Below are 18,362 nucleotides of genomic sequence, written 5' to 3' on the forward strand. Positions count from 1 at the left end.
TCTGTGTTAGTGATGGCTGTTTAACAGTCTGATGGCCTTGAGATAGAAGCTGTTTTAACCTCATAGTCATCGTATACTTTCAAATCCAAAGTGCTGGAGTACAGAGCTAAAACAAACAAAAAACACTGTTCCAATACTTTTGGAGCTCACTGTAAATCAGCCATGTTATGAATAGAACTCATCTGCTGTCAACATCAGGATACGATTTGAGAGCACTAGTTAGCTCCAAACGTGGTTAGTAACTTTGGCTGCATGCTAACAGTGCATCCAGAGCCATCAGGTGGCTCGCCACACTACAACCTTCATTTTACCAGGTTCCTGTGATTGAAATGATCGTAATGAAAGTCCACCACAACGTAAAGGGGTTTAATTTAATTGTGTATTAAAAACACAGTTTGAGATCATTGTGAGGGGATTTCACCAGTGGTTAGAGGGGGGAATGTTGTCTGAGGTTGCAACAGTAACCAAGGGCGGGAAGGGCTTAGCGAAGGGTCAATTCTCTCTGGGAAATGTGAGATAAAAGGCCTAATGAAGGCTAGGGCTCACCTGGGACTGCTCCATCTCCGCTTTATTGAGCTTTACCCCCAGAATCTCTGCAGCCACTCTCTGAAATGCCAGGAACACCTGAAGGGAAGGCAGGGCATGAAAGGAGGAGAGATGAGCAGGAATACATCTTCTTATTGGCAAAACATCAGTAGCCATTATTATTTATATATATATATATATATATATATATATATATATATATATATATATATATATATATGGTGCGTGTGTGCCACTTTTGATGTGATTTACTAGGTAAACCAACTCACCGAGTCTCCAGACTTGGCAGATACGAACTGACTGATGAGGCTGTTCTCTTGGCAGAAGCGCTGGTGTTTGTCAGCCTTCACTGTCCTCATATGCTCAAGGTCGACTGTGGACATAATGTCAGCAAATTACACAGATAGCAAGATCGACTTGACACAAGGTTATACTGTACAGAGACAGGGCGAACCTCATATCTGGACTTGCACAGAAAAGATAAGGTTTACACCAGCTCAAGATAGACTCAGGATTTGCCTGCTATAGATAACTAGAAACATACTTGAATTATTGTGTGTCACATTCAGTTTTTCAGAAATATCTTTTGAGAAGGTCCTTTCAGAGGAGGAAGTGATGAATTCAGAGACCCCTGGCCTCCATTTCCAGGTGTGATTAGCCTACAGCTCACTGTCACACATTCCATAACTCAGTCCTGGTACAGTTACACCCTGAAGCCTTGCACCTTTATATCTACCTCCACATGACCCAAGTCAAAAGAGCCAGGCTGTGGCTCTTCAAACACAATACATGGATGACCAAAGACTTCAGGCTACCCCGAATTATGGCTGTCTGCTGAGAGAAAGCCATGACATATCACGTAATGACATATTGAATTAAATCAGGCCTTTAAGGTGCACACATGGGCCTAAAACCTAGGTGTGGCTGATTACGGCATGCGGACAGAGACTATCTTTCTAGCCACTGTGCCTGCGTCTCCGTGCATTTAACCCTGGTGCAGGAGTTTCACTTCTCCCCTTCCTCAATACGGGGTCACACCAAGGTCACAAGGGAAGGTCACCTGGGGGTCTCGCTGCTGAAAGCAATAGCTTCCCTCTTTATTTCTGGCTTTGTCTGACAAGGCGGCCACGCCCGGTATCTGGTGCATACGTGTCTATGGGAGCTGGAGGAGGTAGTAGGCTACTGTATGGTGTTGCATTTCTCTCGCCCCCCCAAGTTTAGCTCTTTGTGTGAAGCTTCATTCAAGCTGTCAATGTTTTCTGCCGTTCTCATGCCCCTTGGGTTAGGTGTGTGTGTGCGCGCAGGGTCGTAATCTGATTACAAAAAAACAAACTGTAATCAGTTACGTTACCAGCTAAATTATTTTAATCAGATTACAGACACTTTTGAAAAACGCGAAAATTACTTCTAAGATTACTTTTAAATTCTGAATGGATGTTGGCAAAAAAAAATACAGTACATTAACACCTTTGTATTTTCTCAATGACATTCAATTCAGCATTGAAAAAACTCACAAGTTTAAGTTTGTTCCACCTGAGGGTCTGACCACAAGTCAGAGACCACTATGATACTTTTGATGGATCCTTTTTGTCTTCTTCTAATGCCTCTTAAGGGGTAAGTAATCCAAAAGTAACAACAAGTACATCAGATTATGTTACTGAGTTTGGGTAATCCAAAAGTTATGTTACAATTTTGTACAGGTAACTAGTTGGTAACTTACACATATTACATTTAGAATGTAACCTACCAAACCCTTTGTGTGTGTGTTCTAAAGAGCAATGTAAAGTGTCCTCCAGTATCATTAATAACATAGTAGGTCATAGTGACCCAAATATAAATGGCCAGTCACCATCTATAGCAACACACAGCCATCCATAGCTATTTCCGAGAGAAAGGCACATTTTTGACATTGTTTTGTCATTTTTATGTCATGTGAATCCTTCTAAGAATGTTGACACCACATAACATGGAAAAGGTCATTGTATATGTCATGAGGTATGAGTCCGGAACTTAGACAAACCTTTCTAGTCCCCTTGGACACACACATACAGACATCAATTATGCTACAGACCAAAGCAGGTCGTCTCGTCTCTCCGCATGCATAAACATGGCTATCTTGGAGAGGTCAGCAAGTTATTAATTCCCGTCACTAAGAGCGGAGGTACCCGCATGCTACCAGAAGTAAACGATGCTAATCCTTTGGATCCTGAACACTTGGGAGGGGTTATCAATCATCTGTCAGAGTCAGATTAGCCAACATTAACAGACTGGGTCCGGGGAGTGGCAGGACACTAAGTAAACCGGACCATGGGGAGAAGTGAAGATGAAGTAATTAAACCCAGTGACTAAGGTTTCTCTGTGCTGTCATGACTGACAGGGAATACAAGGAAAAACAATCCTTGTCTTCTATTGTTGTATAGTCATACATGTGACAGCTAACGCTCTTCGACCTGTCATGGATGAAAATAAAAATATGTGTTCAAATAATTAACATACAGTATATCCTTAGAAATACTAGAATACAAGATTTGATGATTTGCAGAAACAATAAAAAAAGGCTGGCTAGGTTAACCAGTGATGCTTTTGGTAAGCCATTGTGTATGTAAGGACAACAGTGTTTCCCCTATATTCATTTCGCAGTGGTGGCCCACTGCTGCTAAATTGTGGCCACAGATGCATTTTTATATACACTACCGTTCAAAGGTTTGGGGTCCTTGTTTTGAAAGAAAAGCACATCTTTTGTCCATTTAAAATAATATCAAATTGATCAGAAATACAGTGCAGACATTGTTAATGTTGTAAATGACTATTGTAGATGGAAACAGCAGATTAAAAAAATGGATTACCTACATAGGCCCATTATCAGCAACCATCACTCCTGCATTCCTATGGCACGTTGTGTTAGCTAATCCAAGTTTATCATTTCAAAGGCTAATTGGTAAATAGAAATCCATTTTGCAGTTATGTTAGCACAGCTGAAAACTGTTGTTCTGATTAAGGAAGCAATAAAACTGGCCTTCTTTAGACAAGTTGAGTATGTGGAGCATGAGCATTTGTGGGTTCGATTACAAGCTCAAAATGGCCAGAAACAAAGAACCTTCTTCTGAAACTCAGTCCATTCTTGTTCTGAGAAATGAAGGCAATTCCACGTGATAACTTGCCAAGAAACTGAAGATCTCGTACAACGCTGTGTACTATTCCCTTAACAGAACAACGCAAACTGACGCTAACCAGAATAGAAAGAGGAGTGGGAGGCCCTGATGCACAACTGAGCAAGAGGACAAGTACATTAGAGTGTCTAGTTTGAGAAACAAACACCTCACAAGTCCTCAAATGGCAGCTTCATTAAATAGTACCCGCAAAACACCAGGCTCAACGTCAACAGTGAAGAAGAGAGACTCCAGGATGCTGATGCTCCACATACTCATCTAGTCTAAAGAAGGCCAGTTTTATTGCTTCTTTAAATCAGTACAAGTCTTCAGCTGTACTAACATAATTGCAAAATGGTTTTCTAATGATCAATTAGCCTTTTAAAATTATAAACTTGGATTAGTTAACGCAACGTGCCACTGGAACACAGGAGTGATGGTTGCTGATAATGGGCCTCTGTTCGCCTATGTAGATATTCCATATAAAATCAGCCGTTTCCAGCTACAATAGTCATTTACAACATTAACAATGTCTACGCTGTATTTCTGATCAATTTTATGTTATTTTAAATGGACAAAAAACAACAACTTTTGAACACGATTTTAAACGGAAAGTCGTTGCTCAATGACTGGAAGTTTATGGAAACAGCTAGCATGTTCCCATAGACTTGTTCACCCCCCCGCCCGCTAGTAGCATTGAACCTTCCCCCCTCACACTTGCCCCCACTGCAAAAAAATACAAAATCCTTTGGGAGACACTGGATCAGGCCCAATTCTGTCAGACAGAATGGCCTAACAAAATGTCACTTATTACACAAAGCAATAGACAAAATGTTTATTTAAAAAAACCTGCTCCATAGTTACTAAAGACTAACGTATAGAATTTGTGACCCAATTCTAAGACATGGGAGAGTAGGCATGTGTTATTTTGCTCTGGCGGTCGCAGGGAAAGTTAGGTTATCACATTCCCTCACAGGAATACCAGAGAACAATCCTGACCCAGAGACTCAAAGTGCCTCCCTAATGAAAATAAAACATGGGCTATGTATACATTTGGATTAACAAATTGGACAATTGATTATATTTTCATGCATGCCAAGAAAATACTTAATAAAGTGCAGTAAATGACTACACATAAAGTATAAAACAATACTGTATTTAATAATATAGGAATGCAATGATTGATATGTTAAGGCATAAATTCATGTATTTTTTGTTCGAAATCAAATTGCCAGAAATAAGAAATGTTTTCAATCTTGCGAGGAGGACTGCCAATGACAACAAGTAAAAATGTAGAACAGCAAATACTGTTTAAAATTGCCAAAAACCACAGTTTCTCTCCCAAACAGATTCTAGCTTCATGTGTCGGTCTGTGGACACTGAGCTCACGAAAAGCCTACAGTTACGGCGTTTCTTTTTATAACCCGTGTTAATGTAGCCATTTCCACTTATCAGTTTGAAACGATCTTCCTCCGCTGATCTGGTTTCTCTCCTTTCCTGACAAACTGTACGTCACGTTAACTACCCCCAGGAAGTGACTGCAAACACGAAATCAACTGTTTAGGCCTCCTAGCACATAGAGATAGCAGAATGGATCATCACTCGTCAAGACCGATGACTCCATCTCACCCCAGTCACCATGAGTGTTTACTTTAAAAGCCAGTTATCATTGTGGTGAATCTCAAAACATTTAGAGAGACAAATACATTGGAAGAAATCATATGTTAGGTCAGAGCCAAAGGGAGATATATAAATGATAAAGATATATGCTCAGACTGGTTTTAACCTCTGGAGTCAGCTGTGTCAAAGTAATACAATGAAGGGACTTTAGAAAGTCAAGTTAGTTAGCAGCCTATAGGCTAAACATTAAAGAAATGTAAACTGCCTTCCTCATTAGTAGATTTGGGGAAACACAATGAGTGTCCATGCTAATTACACTGTTTTCCTCTGATAAACAATACCATTCAGATTTGTAATAGGCCTATAGATTTCACACATTCCCACTAACAAAGGTGTATCACTTCACAGGAGACAGTGAGTGAAGTGCTGTGTGGTCCCCAGCGTCATGGCTTTTTAAAAACACACAGTGATAGCACAGGGACTTGTTGCACTGTTCCACTGCGTCGACTGCTGGGGACCAAGTGGAACATTTAATCGAGCGAGTAACTGCCAGCGAATAAACTTGACATAACACAGTTAATCGCCGCCAGCCTCATTTAAAACAAACAACTGTTGGAGCATTGGGGAGAGTTGCGAAAATGACTTGAGGGGGGTCCGGGGGTCATACCCCCCTAGTGAAAGTTGCAGGGTTTAATAAAACCCGAGGGAATACCTCTCACTTCCAACATTACCTCACTGTGCCTTGCAGACCCATCAGTAGGGGGTTTCCTTTCCCTTCAATATCATCCACAAATTCACATTGAGCTACTACCCTTGCTGCTGGATTTTGAGAGTTGTCTCTACTCCAGGAGTGTATCGAACTAAACCGTAGCCACACCCAGACCACAATCTCTCACAGTACTTGGTGGTCTCAGACAAACTTTCCTCTTCAGGCCTACTCTGTATCCACTGGAAGAAGACAAGAACAGGATGAATTTTCAATCTATCTTCTCACAAATCTGTACTGTCCTCCCTTCACACCTGTACTATTATAATAACTTATGCTCTATTATTGTGTCTAAGGTGCCATTACTATGACGGGTGACAGAGGCCTGATATCAAAGCACTAGGCAGCTTTATTCATCCTCCCTTTTGTTGGCATAGGGAATGAAGGAGGTATCCTGGAATACGGACCACCGGCACACCCATTATGGTAGATGTGCAGCTCAATAAAACAGCTCAACTCAACAGTCCACAGCATGGCCAACTGCTGGGTTTTGACCTCTTGAGTCATGTTCAGTAGGGGTCACGGTTCGTATTGGACAAGTTCAAATGCCTCCCTGTTGCAAAACATTTCCTTCCTACTGAACACAATCAATGGATTATGGATGTGTACTGGACTGATGCCAAAATAAGAGTGAGAGGTGTTCAGCTGAGTAGACACCAACACCATCCTCTAATAGTGTGTCTGAGACAGGCTCATGACATCATGAAAGGATTCTGCTGCAGCTGCACTTTTGTGGGATTTATTTTCTCTCCAAATGTGATATAGAACCCAGGTTAATAGCAAGTGACATTTTATTTACTGTTAAACTTACTGTTACTAGACGTGGAAAACTTCTACAATCTCACAAACGTATTACAGAAAGCCTTCTCAGTGTAATGTTTAATGGCTTTCGGCATCGATAGTGCTTTTTGTGCATGAAGTGGCCTGTAAAATTAAACTGTAACACGAATTCATGCAGCACAGTTAACCGACTAATACCCTACTGGTTTACGTGACATGAGCACAGCTCATAAAAAGCGCAGAGTTGGGAAACGCAAAGAGCTTTGGTGCTTTGAAATTTGCACGAAGAACAACATGAACTTACCATAAATGTCATGCCATATTTCACCAATCAAAACAGGATAACACGGCCACTGTTTGGCTCCACCAACAAACAGCTATGCTTTATCCATCGTCAGCAAACTCCTGCTAATCATTCTACGATTTTCATCTTTTGAGCAGAGTGAAGTGTTAAGGCCCGTTTTAGGCATTTGCTTTAAGTCAGTCTTGCCTCTGGAACACCATGCATTCATTCAGAAGCCATGCAGTAACCAGGGCTTGGGAGTCCAAAATGCTACTCTAGTGCATTTTTATTGGGCCTACACAGTCTGGGTATTGTTTAAAGCAAGAACTGTTTATTTCTGGAGGAATGGGGGAAAAAATACTAGATTGATGTTACAAAACGTTAGTATGTCAATGAATTACTGTTTTTGGAAAATAATGATTTTCTTTTTGCTAAGGAAGTACATCTAAGGTAATGTGGACAGGCCTACACATTTTAGTGCACTATATTGCCATTTTGTGAAGCCACGTGTTTGATTAGCTTGCTCATCAAAAGCAAGAACAAAATCTCAGATATTCAATATTACCTCCATGTATAATGTCTCATTTTCAATGGTGATTTCATAGTTCTCAAAATCTTACATGCATTGAGGGGCCAAAGGACTGAATCTGAAGTAAAATAAGTGTTTCATATCAAAAGTCAGTAACCTCAAATGGTGAACAGTAATTTGTGTCAAATTACAGTAAGACTTGAGTGACTCAGCACTATTATTATGATGGAGGTATCAAGAGAGTGCAGGCCAATGAGGCGTTGCAGCCTGATGTCGTCAGGGTGAGCGTCATGGTGAGTGTCAGGGGGAGTGGGGCATTGGTGGAACCCTTGGGAAGGGAGGAGGGGTCCTGACAGAGACAGAGCGCTCTTTGTGCTCCGGCGCCCCTGCCCCGGTGGCCTGAAACGGTCCAGGACCGTCAGGGGACCAGCTTTCCTCCGGGTCCGAAGTGTTCTGTCGACAGCTCATTGATCACAGCTCATCTTGTCACCCGACCATTCCTCCCAAAACACATGTGTGGACACACACGCCCACGTCCCGCTTGTACACACCCGTCTCACACTTTCAAACATAATCAGCTTCTCTATAGTGACCCGTAAAACAACATTGAGCGTGGTCTTCCTCCCCTGTGAGTGGGTGTAAAAACAGTAAAGTGTCCAGCAGTAGCCAGGACAGTGGAGGTGGGGGCGGACTGGGGAGTGTGAGGTTGTCACTGCCACAGTAAAACACGGGGGCAGTGGGCCTCACCAGCTGGGTTACCGGGCTCTGAGGACTCGTGAAAGTGAACAAAAGGCCCAGTTCTGAGCCAACCGCACAAGACGCTGCCCAGGGTTTCACTGGCCAGGTCCTCGGAGCTCTCCTGTCGCAGTTAAACTAAGTGTGCTTTTATGGGCGAGCTGTAATACTCCGCACTATGAGCCATAATAATCATACAGGCCACTAGGAGCCTTCATAATAACACACAACCCATTCCCATAAGCCAGTGCTTCCCAGTACACCTAACAGCAGACATTTTTGTTGTAGCTCTGGACAAAAAACCTGATTCAACTTGCCATAAGCCAAGTCATAATCATAGTTTTACCCATAGTTTTACCCATGAGGCATCATTCATTTTAGCTGTCATAACCTCCCTTAAGCCAGAGCAGGTGTATTTTGTGGCTTTTGGCGAATGCTTTCTCATGATCTGAAGTCGCTCTGTTGCTACTGCCTGTAAACACAGAGTCTAGTTCAAAAAGTGAATGATGGCAGGCCGCATGTGACAAATGGATTATTTGCATTAGGGCCTACTAGAGCTCTGATTGGCTATGACGCACCAGTCTGTGTTGAGTCCGATCCTGGACAAGACAGATGTTTTTATTAGGTTTTATTTACTGCCGTGTCTATTAAATTGTCCAAATACACGGGCGCTTTCCCACTCTATATTGCTATAGAATTTTCCCTACATGCGGACCACAGCAATCGTATCAAGTGCGCGAGTTGCAAAATAAAATGTACCCATACATGTTATTCAATCATTGCACCCACACTGCTCGCAAGCATCTTTGTGGCCAGGCGCTAAAATATAATTTTTATCTATTTGTGACGCTCAACGCGCTGCAAGTCCAGGCTTTCCCATCTCCTCGTTGTTTTTTTTTAGGCGCATATACCCACATGCCATCACCTCATTGGTTTTTAGGAGCATATACCCTCGTGGGTGATTGAAAGACTAACTGAGGTCCGCACTCCAGTCGGTTGTAGTGATGCACCGTAAAGTTGGTTGCCAACCGCCATATAAAGTCCAAAGAAGAAAAAGAAGTGTGAAGGGAGGAGAGATGATGAGAAATGAATTTGCTTTACCGTTTTATCTGTAGATTAATTGTCAGAGTAGTGGGCCTTGTGCATTTCAGGCAAAATAACAACCTAATGTGTATATAACAGGACAAATTAGCTAGCAACAGCAAGCTAGCTAGCTTAATTGCCATAAATGTTTAATGCTTTTTGACCTGTCCCCAAATTATTATAATTGGTTCAGAGTTTGTTTTGATATTTCAACCTGCGTGTCCTGATCGCTTCTGGTGTGGGTGAACAAAATCAACGCGCACGTCTGGTTTGGACAGCATGTTAGTCATTCCCAAACATTCTATGAAACATGAAAGTATGAACACGTGAAAATGACCATGTCTACTAAGTGCTCATGTAAAAAAAGGCATCATATTCTTCCTGGGGGTGTACATGAACATGTACATTAATAAGATTTCATGTTGCTACAGTGCTCAGTTCCACTTTAAAGATTGAAATGCAACACTGCAAAATAAGAACGAAGGAGGTGCTTTCCATCCCACTCTCAAATAACAGTCAAAAGCATAATATGAAGCTAAAGGCTCTATTAACGTGATGCTAGCGAATCCAAAGCAGCATCGGCAAGTATCCTATGCTGTGTAAGCTTAGTCCAGGCATTCCTCCATATCAATGTTGTGGAGAAACCAAAGAAATAAAGCGCAGTTTGACCGTGATGATGGTTCCAGGCTGCCGTTGGGTCAGGTGGCTAAGCTGTGCTGCGTTGTGCAACTTAAATGGCCCGTGACTTACCACACAAGAAGGCATCCGAAGACTGATCATCTACTGCACGTGCAACAATATTTGCTTTATGGATGGCTAAAATGAATGAGGACTTTTCATTTTACTTCAGGCTCGGGACAGAGTAGGAGAGATGCGTGTACAGGTATATTTTCAAATGGCCGCCATATTTCCATTGGGTGACTGGCTGGCTTATCTGCAACAAAGTGCTAAACCTTCCCATTCATCCTCAGCCTCCCACTGCGTCATAGTAACCTGAATCTCTAATTATCACAGAATTATTTTGAGCCAAAAGGGCCTGCTGCTTTAGCTAATGCAGTCGTACTTCGGATTCGATACAATAAACATCCAATCTGGCCAGTGTTTCCCTTTAATAAAATGAAAAAAAAAAAAAAAAAAAAAAAAAATAACAGGAAACGCTGAACTTGGTGTATACTGTAAACATTCCTAATCTTTACCCAAGCATGCACCATCCCTTACTGGGATCTATAGACTGTATATATAATGTTTTACAGTGTCGAACCGGCGGTCAACCTCCCTGCAGCGCTACACAGACACTGCTGACGTGTACATCTCCTATATCTGGGGGAGGGGGGGGGGGGGGGGGGGCGAAGGACTGGGCTTTTGTCCCACCACATGTCTATTGTGGCTAAACCGTCCCCTCGGGGGCAATTAGGGCCTTTTAGTTTGTTGTAAGAGGACCTAAGTACGAGCGGGCCAAGCCAGGAAAAACATTTCTGAGCTAAACCAAAAACAGAAGCGCATTGAGCTCCTCCGGGCTCCTGGACTTCTGAGCATCTCTATTAAGAAATTTGCAGGCCTACACAGAACAGACAGGAACTGTGGCAGCTTTACTGGGGCAGGGGGTTGAGGGGAGTGGAGAGGAGGAGGGGGAGGCCTCCACCCTGGGCCTTGCCAAGAGGGCAAACAACTCCGTCCGGACAATGTTGGTGAAGGAGAGACATTTTATAACGACAACCGAGTTTAGAGATGTTATACAGATGTAGGATCTTAATTTGAGCCAGTTTGCTACAGCAGGAAAATAATCCTGCAGCAATAGGAAATATAAATATGTGGATTTATTTTTTTGTAGGGTTTTATACATTTTTCACAAGGGAATAACTCAAATCTCAAAATGGAAATTACAAACTTCAGAAGCTTTTATAAACCTCATATACACTACAAGTTTTACATTTCTTGCATTGCAGGAAGGTTATCCTGCAACAAGGTGATGAAATTAAGATCCTACATCTGTACGAGAACCGAGTTTTGATAAATAGGCATTTGAGTTTTCACATGGCCGAATAGGTGGCAGTGAAGAAGAGTGGGATGGGTAACGGTATGTGGAAAGGTTTGTCGTACCATTTAGAAGGTAAACACGCATGTTGTTTGAGACACATAGCCAACAAAGACATTACTGTAAAAGGCAGGGAAAGAGAACATGTTAATTCAAATTTCCCGAAAGATAGTGTGTAAGTACAGGGCTGAGCGTGTGACTGAAAGAAAGATACACACTATCTTTCTTTCAGTCACACGCTCAGCCCTGTACTTACACACTAAGTACAGGGCTGAGCGTGTGACTGAAAGAAAGATAGTGTGTAAGTACAGGGCTAAGCGTGTGACTGAAAGAAAGATAGTGTGTAAGTACAGGGCTGAGCGTGTGACTGAAAGAAAGATAGTGTGTAAGTACAGGGCTAAGCGTGTGACTGAAAGAAAGATAGTGTGTAAGTACAGGGCTAAGCGTGTGACTGAAAGAAAGATAGTGTGTAAGTACAGGGCTAAGCGTGTGACTGAAAGAAAGATAGTGTGTAAGTACAGGGCTGAGCGTGTGACTGAAAGAAAGATAGTGTGTAAGTACAGGGCTGAGCGTGTGACTGAAAGAAAGATAGAGCAACGTGTGTGAGAGCGAGAGAGAGAGAGGGAAAAAAGAGAGGAACAGTCTCTCGGTGCAGGAGTCTTATCTCCCAGCCAGACGAGGGATCATGTCCCATGGAGAGCCAGCGTGGATCTGGAACATGTCCCATGGCAAAAAAGCATGGATCTGGAACATTTCCCATGGCGAGCCAGTGTGGATGAGGCAAAAAAAAAAGTGTCAGAACCTCCGTGCTAAAAGGCATGAGTGATGAGGAGGGGTTAAGAGAACTGAACCCATTTAAGTCACCCAAATAAGGGCTGTGGGAGCCCATGATGGATGCCCCCAGAGCTCCTAAGGGATAGTGATATCGAAGGGGAATGGGTGGGTGGGAAGGGGCAGGGGTCCAGTGGTCCCCTCTTAATAAAAACAAATTGGCTTGATAAACTGCAGAATGAAAAGAGGGTGCACAGTTCCAATGTCAGCATAAACATGCCACTTGTTAAATACATTCGATAAATTATTCAGGTAATGACCAAAACACAGTATTTCAAGGTTTTAAAAAGGGAGAGTTCGGTGATTTAGCATTTTAAAATAATTTGTTTCCTTACATTAAAGCAGTCTTTGGACAAGGAGTGATTGCAATCCACACTTGGTTTTGTTCAACTGGCCAATGCAAACAATTAGCAACAATAGCATGTCGGGATAAATTCCTCATGTAAATCAATCTGCAATGTTTAGCATGTATCAAATGTCATACCATAATCACCTCTTAAATGGATTGGGTTCCTCAATTAATTGGTTTAAATTATTTGTAGATTATTTATTTTGGACATTACATTTAAAAACATACTACACGGGAACATGGATTTTGATCAAAAAATGTTAATGATGCATATTGTTTGCAGTAGCTAGTTTAATTAACGAAACAAATGAGTGTATTGTAGTCACTCCTTGTTCATAGACTGCATTCAACGTAAGGAAATAAATATATAAAATCAGTGAACTATCCCTTTAAGAGGATCATGAAACATCACAAAATATCAAATGAAAAAAAAGTTGTACTTGATCAACTATTTACGATACATTGACTTAGCTAGCACGTCATTCATTGCATAGATAAACTATAGAGTAGGGTATGACATTTGACACAATGGCTGTGTAAAATAAATACAAACACTGAGCTATATTGTATGCTCAAAAAAAAGGGAAATTATTTTATACTAATACAATTGCTCAGAGAAAAACATTTTGTTTAGCAAGTAATACTAAAAAAAATATCCAGAAGTTATGGGTCAAAATGATTGACATGCCAAGATTCTTATAAATAAAATAGTCTACAGTTGAGTATTTGGTCCCATATTCCAAAGCACACAATGACTACATCAAACTTGTTGGATGTTTGCTGTTTGTTTTGGTTGCGTTTCAGATTATGCTGTGACCAACACAAATTAAATGGTCATTTTGGAGTCACTTTTATTATAAATAAGAATATAGTATGATTCTGAACAGTCCTACATTAATGTGGAGGCTACCATGATTACAGATAATCCTGAATGAATCGGAAATAATAATGAGTGAGAAAGTTACAGGGGGTCAAAGTTCATACCCCCAAGACACGCTAACCTCTCACCATTACCAATAACATGGGAGGTTAGCATGTCTTGGGGGGAGGGGGGGTGGTCTTTGACTCTCTGTAACTTTGTCACTCATTATTCACAATTAATTCAGGATTATCCGTGACATTAATGTAGAGGTGCATAGAAACATATTCTATTCTTATTTACAATAAAAGTGACTCCAAAATGACACAATACATTAATGGTAAACAATTTCTATTGGGCACCAAGTAATCTGAAACACAACCAAAACAAACAGCAAATGCATCCAACAAGTTTGTAAAATCACAAGCTTGATGTAGTCATTACGTGCTAGGAATATGGGACCAAATACTAAACTTTTGACTACTTTATTTATAATAACTTTTACCAGTGTCAATTTGGATCTACCTTTGAGAAGAAGAAAAAAGTATTAGATGTGAAACAAAATCTTTCCCTAAGCAAATGTATTACTAGAAATTATATAATTTCCCAATTTTTGGGAGAATACAATAAAAGCTCAGTATTTGTATTATTTATTTAATACAGTCAATATTGCACATTTTTAAATCAAGGGGGTCTATAATTTCAGACCCCACTATACATCCTTATTCACTATATTCAACATAACAGATGATTAAATCTGCAAGTTCAAAGCCCTTTAGGAAGCTGCAGCTACACTAGAAAGACCAATTCTAACAATTAATGGTGCCATCGTTCACCTATAAGTGAAGACATAATATATCATGAATTCACAGAGCGTGCAGTGCGACACCTTTACCTACACGAACCACAGGTCTCAAACTAGCCCAAATACCACCTTTAAGACTATCAATCAGTAATTCAGAAGTTGTATGACAGTAAAACAAAAAATATAAATATTTTGAAACATACATTGAATAATAAAGGAAAACAATATCTGGATAAGTGAGGGAGACTGCATGCATATGAAGTCTACATTTTCCTGAGAGGATACTGTGTACCATACGGTGTAACACTGGGCTGTGCTGTAATAAACAGTTATAGTATGTTTAGACAGACCAAGAGCTGAGCATTCTTCCATTACCCATGTGTTCCTAGAAAAACCCACCTTCTGCAAGTGTTTGAGTGTCTCTATGTTTCTCTGTGTGTGTGTCCGTCTGTGTGTGCATAGTTGTGTTTCTGTGTGCGCGTGCGTTTGTGTGTTTCTGTGTGCGCGTGCGTTTGTGTGTTTCTGTGTGCGCGTGCGTTTGTGTGTTTCTGTGTGCGCGTGCGTTTGTGTGTTTCTGTGTGCGCGTGCGTTTGTGTGTTTCTGTGTGCGCGTGCGTTTGTGTGTTTCTGTGTGCGCGTGCGTTTGTGTGTTTCTGTGTGCGCGTGCGTTTGTGTGTTTCTGTGTGCGCGTGCGTGCGTGCGTTTCTGTGTGCGTGCGCGCGTTTCTGTGTGCGTGCGCGCGTTTCTGTGTGCGTGCGCGCGTTTCTGTGTGCGTGCGCACGTTTCTGTGTGCGTGCGCGCGTTTCTGTGTGCGTGCGCGCGTTTCTGTGTGCGTGCGTTTGTATACACGTGTGTCCTCAATAAAACATTTAATTGGCTTCCTCCCTGAATTGTTACAAGTGGTGCCATTATTTAACACAAGGGTCTGGACAGCATGTGGAGGGCAAGGAGGTGCACAACGCCGACTTAACACGGCACCTTAACCCTACACGGCCGTGTTAAACAGAGAATGGGGAGGCTGTTCCCCACTAGCCAAATGGCAGTGGAGGACGGTCAGGCAGGCCAGGGTAAGGAGAGGAGGGAACAACAGCATCCCAAATAAGATATCCGTTTAAGCCCAATTAGGCTAAGTATACTGAGGTTTGGCAAAGATAAGGGGGGGGGGGGTATTTGAGTTTGTCTCAAAAGCATTGCACAGGTACAAATAAGTGGTGGGGGTCAGACTGTCCTCTTTGAAGCCTTACCCTCTCTGTTTATACACAATACTGTAGACATCCAAAAGCAAGTCGATAACACACTAGTACTGCATATATGATAAGTGAGAGTGAATGAAGGGAAACAACAGTAAAACATGTCAGTGGTTAAGAGAGAGAAGGCATCTCCCAGAGGACATGCCCTCTCATAAATCTGTATAGTGCAAATCATGCTCTTATAAGCTCCTGGTTGGGTCCTTCTATTTCAGTTGACATGGTCTGAGGGCTGGTGGCTACTTCACTCATTTGGATTTCATGGGAACCTACAAAACAAAATCTCAACATTCCCCCCAAGAATGCTGAATATTTTTTGTTCTATTCATTATAACAGGGTGACGGCCGGGCACTTGGTAAAAATAAAAATAAAAAGAACTATGATACGTAAAATTGTTAGAGGGGCTCCTCGGCAAAAGAGAGAAAGACGACGGAGCAGGGGAGGGGGAAAAAAGAAAGCAAAACAGAAATGTCTGTGTGGGCAATTCCCACAAGATAGCTAGACTAACTCTCTCTTCATGCCCTCTGAAGAAACTGAGTCCGTGAGAGGGTTCAGGGATTCATAAAGTCTCGCTAGGTAATTGATTGCTCCGGGTAGGGCAATCTGTGTGGGATTTTGTTTTTCTTCTTTGCGAACTGTAGGAGCCAAAAAAACACACATGGGCGATTCTTAGCAATATGGCCATTAAGAGCAGACTGACTGAGCGGGCGAAGGGGGGACCCTGACAGAGGGCTATACACTTCTTAAATACATATTACAGTATACACACTGACACACACTATAACAAACGCACTTACACACAAGTATACACAGACACACTCACCGACAGTATACAAAATGTAGCCTAAATACGGAGGCGCCTGTCGTTAGGCCCGGGCATTAAGAGATGCGCCCTAATGCGAAGACAAGAGAATCCCTACTCTAGACAGGCGTATTAAGCCCTGACCTAAAGGCCCCGTTGAGTAACATTAGAGAGGCTTCCTGTGTAGATACCACTCTGTGGGCCATTCATCACTGGGGTGGAGGAGGAGTGGGGCGGAGGGGTTCGAGGCTGGACAGTCGACAGCCATCATTACACACGGGGCTGTGACTGGGTGCTTTACAATAACACGGCGGCAGCAATGTCTCCCCATCTGTCAGAGGGGATGTTTAAAAAAACACAGTCATCATTATTAGTCTTTATTTTGGAGAGATGCGGGTGGGGAGAGGGGGGGTTTGGAAAAGGTTGTCTGGTTATCATCTAAGATCCTCTCCTCATCCAAAGTGGTGTCCAGGCGGGAGTTAGAGTAGTGGGAGGGTGCCCTGTAGCCACCACATTAGGGTCTTAAATCACTGAGGGTCACTCCCCAGAGCACGCAAACATCACCGTTCCCATCGCCCCAGGAGACCCTGCTCCTCTCTATCAATTAGCTAATCGAAACACATCAATTAGCTTGAGCCGTTACACACAAAGGCCTATCTGGTATTATCGACTGCAACACACTCCTACACACATGCACACACAAACAGGATCAGAGGGGTGGAGACAGAAGGGGAAGCGAATAATCAACAGCCCCAATAGAAAAATCAACCTCCTGTTTCTAGCTAAATAGAGCCAGATACAGTAACACGTTCGCCACCGTACCTCTAAATAGAGCCAGATACAGTAACACGTTCGCCACCGTACCTCTAAATAGAACCGGATACAGTAACACGTTCGCCACCGTACCTCTAAATAGAGCCAGATACAGTAACACGTTCACCACCGTCCCTCTAAATAGAACCGGATACAATAATACGTTCGCTACCCTCCCGCTAAATAGAGCCGGATACAGTAATACACTCGCCGCCGTACCACAAAATAGAGCTGGGTACAGTAATACGCTCGCCGCCGTACTCCAAAATAGAGCTGGGTACAGTAATACGCTCGCCGCCGTACCACAAAATAGAGCCAGATACAGTAACACGTTCGCCACCGTACCTCTAAATAGAACCGGATACAGTAACACGTTCGCCACCGTACCTCTAAATAGAGCCAGATACAGTAACACGTTCACCACCGTCCCTCTAAATAGAACCGGATACAATAATACGTTCGCTACCCTCCCGCTAAATAGAGCCGGATACAGTAATACGCTCGCCGCCGTACTCCAAAATAGAGCTGGGTACAGTAATACGCTCGCCGCCGTACTCCAAAATAGAGCGGGGTACAGTAATACGCTCGCCGCCATACTCCAAAATAGAGCCGGATACAGTAATACGCTCGCCGCCGTACTCCAAAACAGAGCTGGGTACAGTAATACGCTCGCCGCCGTACCACAAAATAGAGCTGGGTACAGTAATACGCTCGCCGCCGTACTCCAAAATAGAGCTGGGTACAGTAATACGCTCGCCGCCGTACCACAAAATAGAGCTGGGTACAGTAATATGGTCGCTGCTGTCCCACAAAATAAATCAAAATCAAATGTGCTGAATACAACAGTGAAAGGCTTACTTACGAGCCCCAAACCAACAATGCAGTTAAAAAATATATGGATAAGAATAAGAAATAAAAGTAACTAAAGACCAGCAGTAAAATAACAATAGCGAGACTATATACAGGGGGTACTGGTACAGAGTCAATGTGCGGGGGGGGGGTACTGGTACAGAGTCAATGTGTGGAGGCACCGGTTAGTCGAGGTAATATGTACATGTAGGTAGAGTTATTAAAGTGACTATGCATAGATGATAACAACAGAGGCCAGCAGCGGTGTAAGAGGGGGAGGC

The 18,362-nt window shown here is 42.5% G+C and overlaps 1 protein-coding gene across 2 annotated transcripts in view; it reads right to left on the reverse strand.

The window, feature by feature from the left end:
- The window catches only part of rab28 (RAB28, member RAS oncogene family), a 118,277-nt gene that overhangs the window by 12,388 nt on the left and 87,527 nt on the right, over nt 1–18,362 (reverse strand). For both annotated transcript variants that reach the window (XM_090198615.1, XM_090198616.1), the window contains exons 5-6: nt 816–919; nt 547–624 (exon numbers count right to left, since the gene is read on the reverse strand). In XM_090198615.1, coding sequence (XP_090054741.1) covers nt 547–624; nt 816–919 — 182 coding nt within the window. The remainder of the gene's footprint in view (nt 1–546; nt 625–815; nt 920–18,362) is intronic.

This window comes from Oncorhynchus mykiss, chromosome 14 (assembly GCF_057628025.1).
Source record: "Oncorhynchus mykiss isolate SJ-2025 chromosome 14, ASM5762802v1, whole genome shotgun sequence".
Lineage (NCBI taxonomy): Eukaryota > Metazoa > Chordata > Actinopteri > Salmoniformes > Salmonidae > Oncorhynchus > Oncorhynchus mykiss.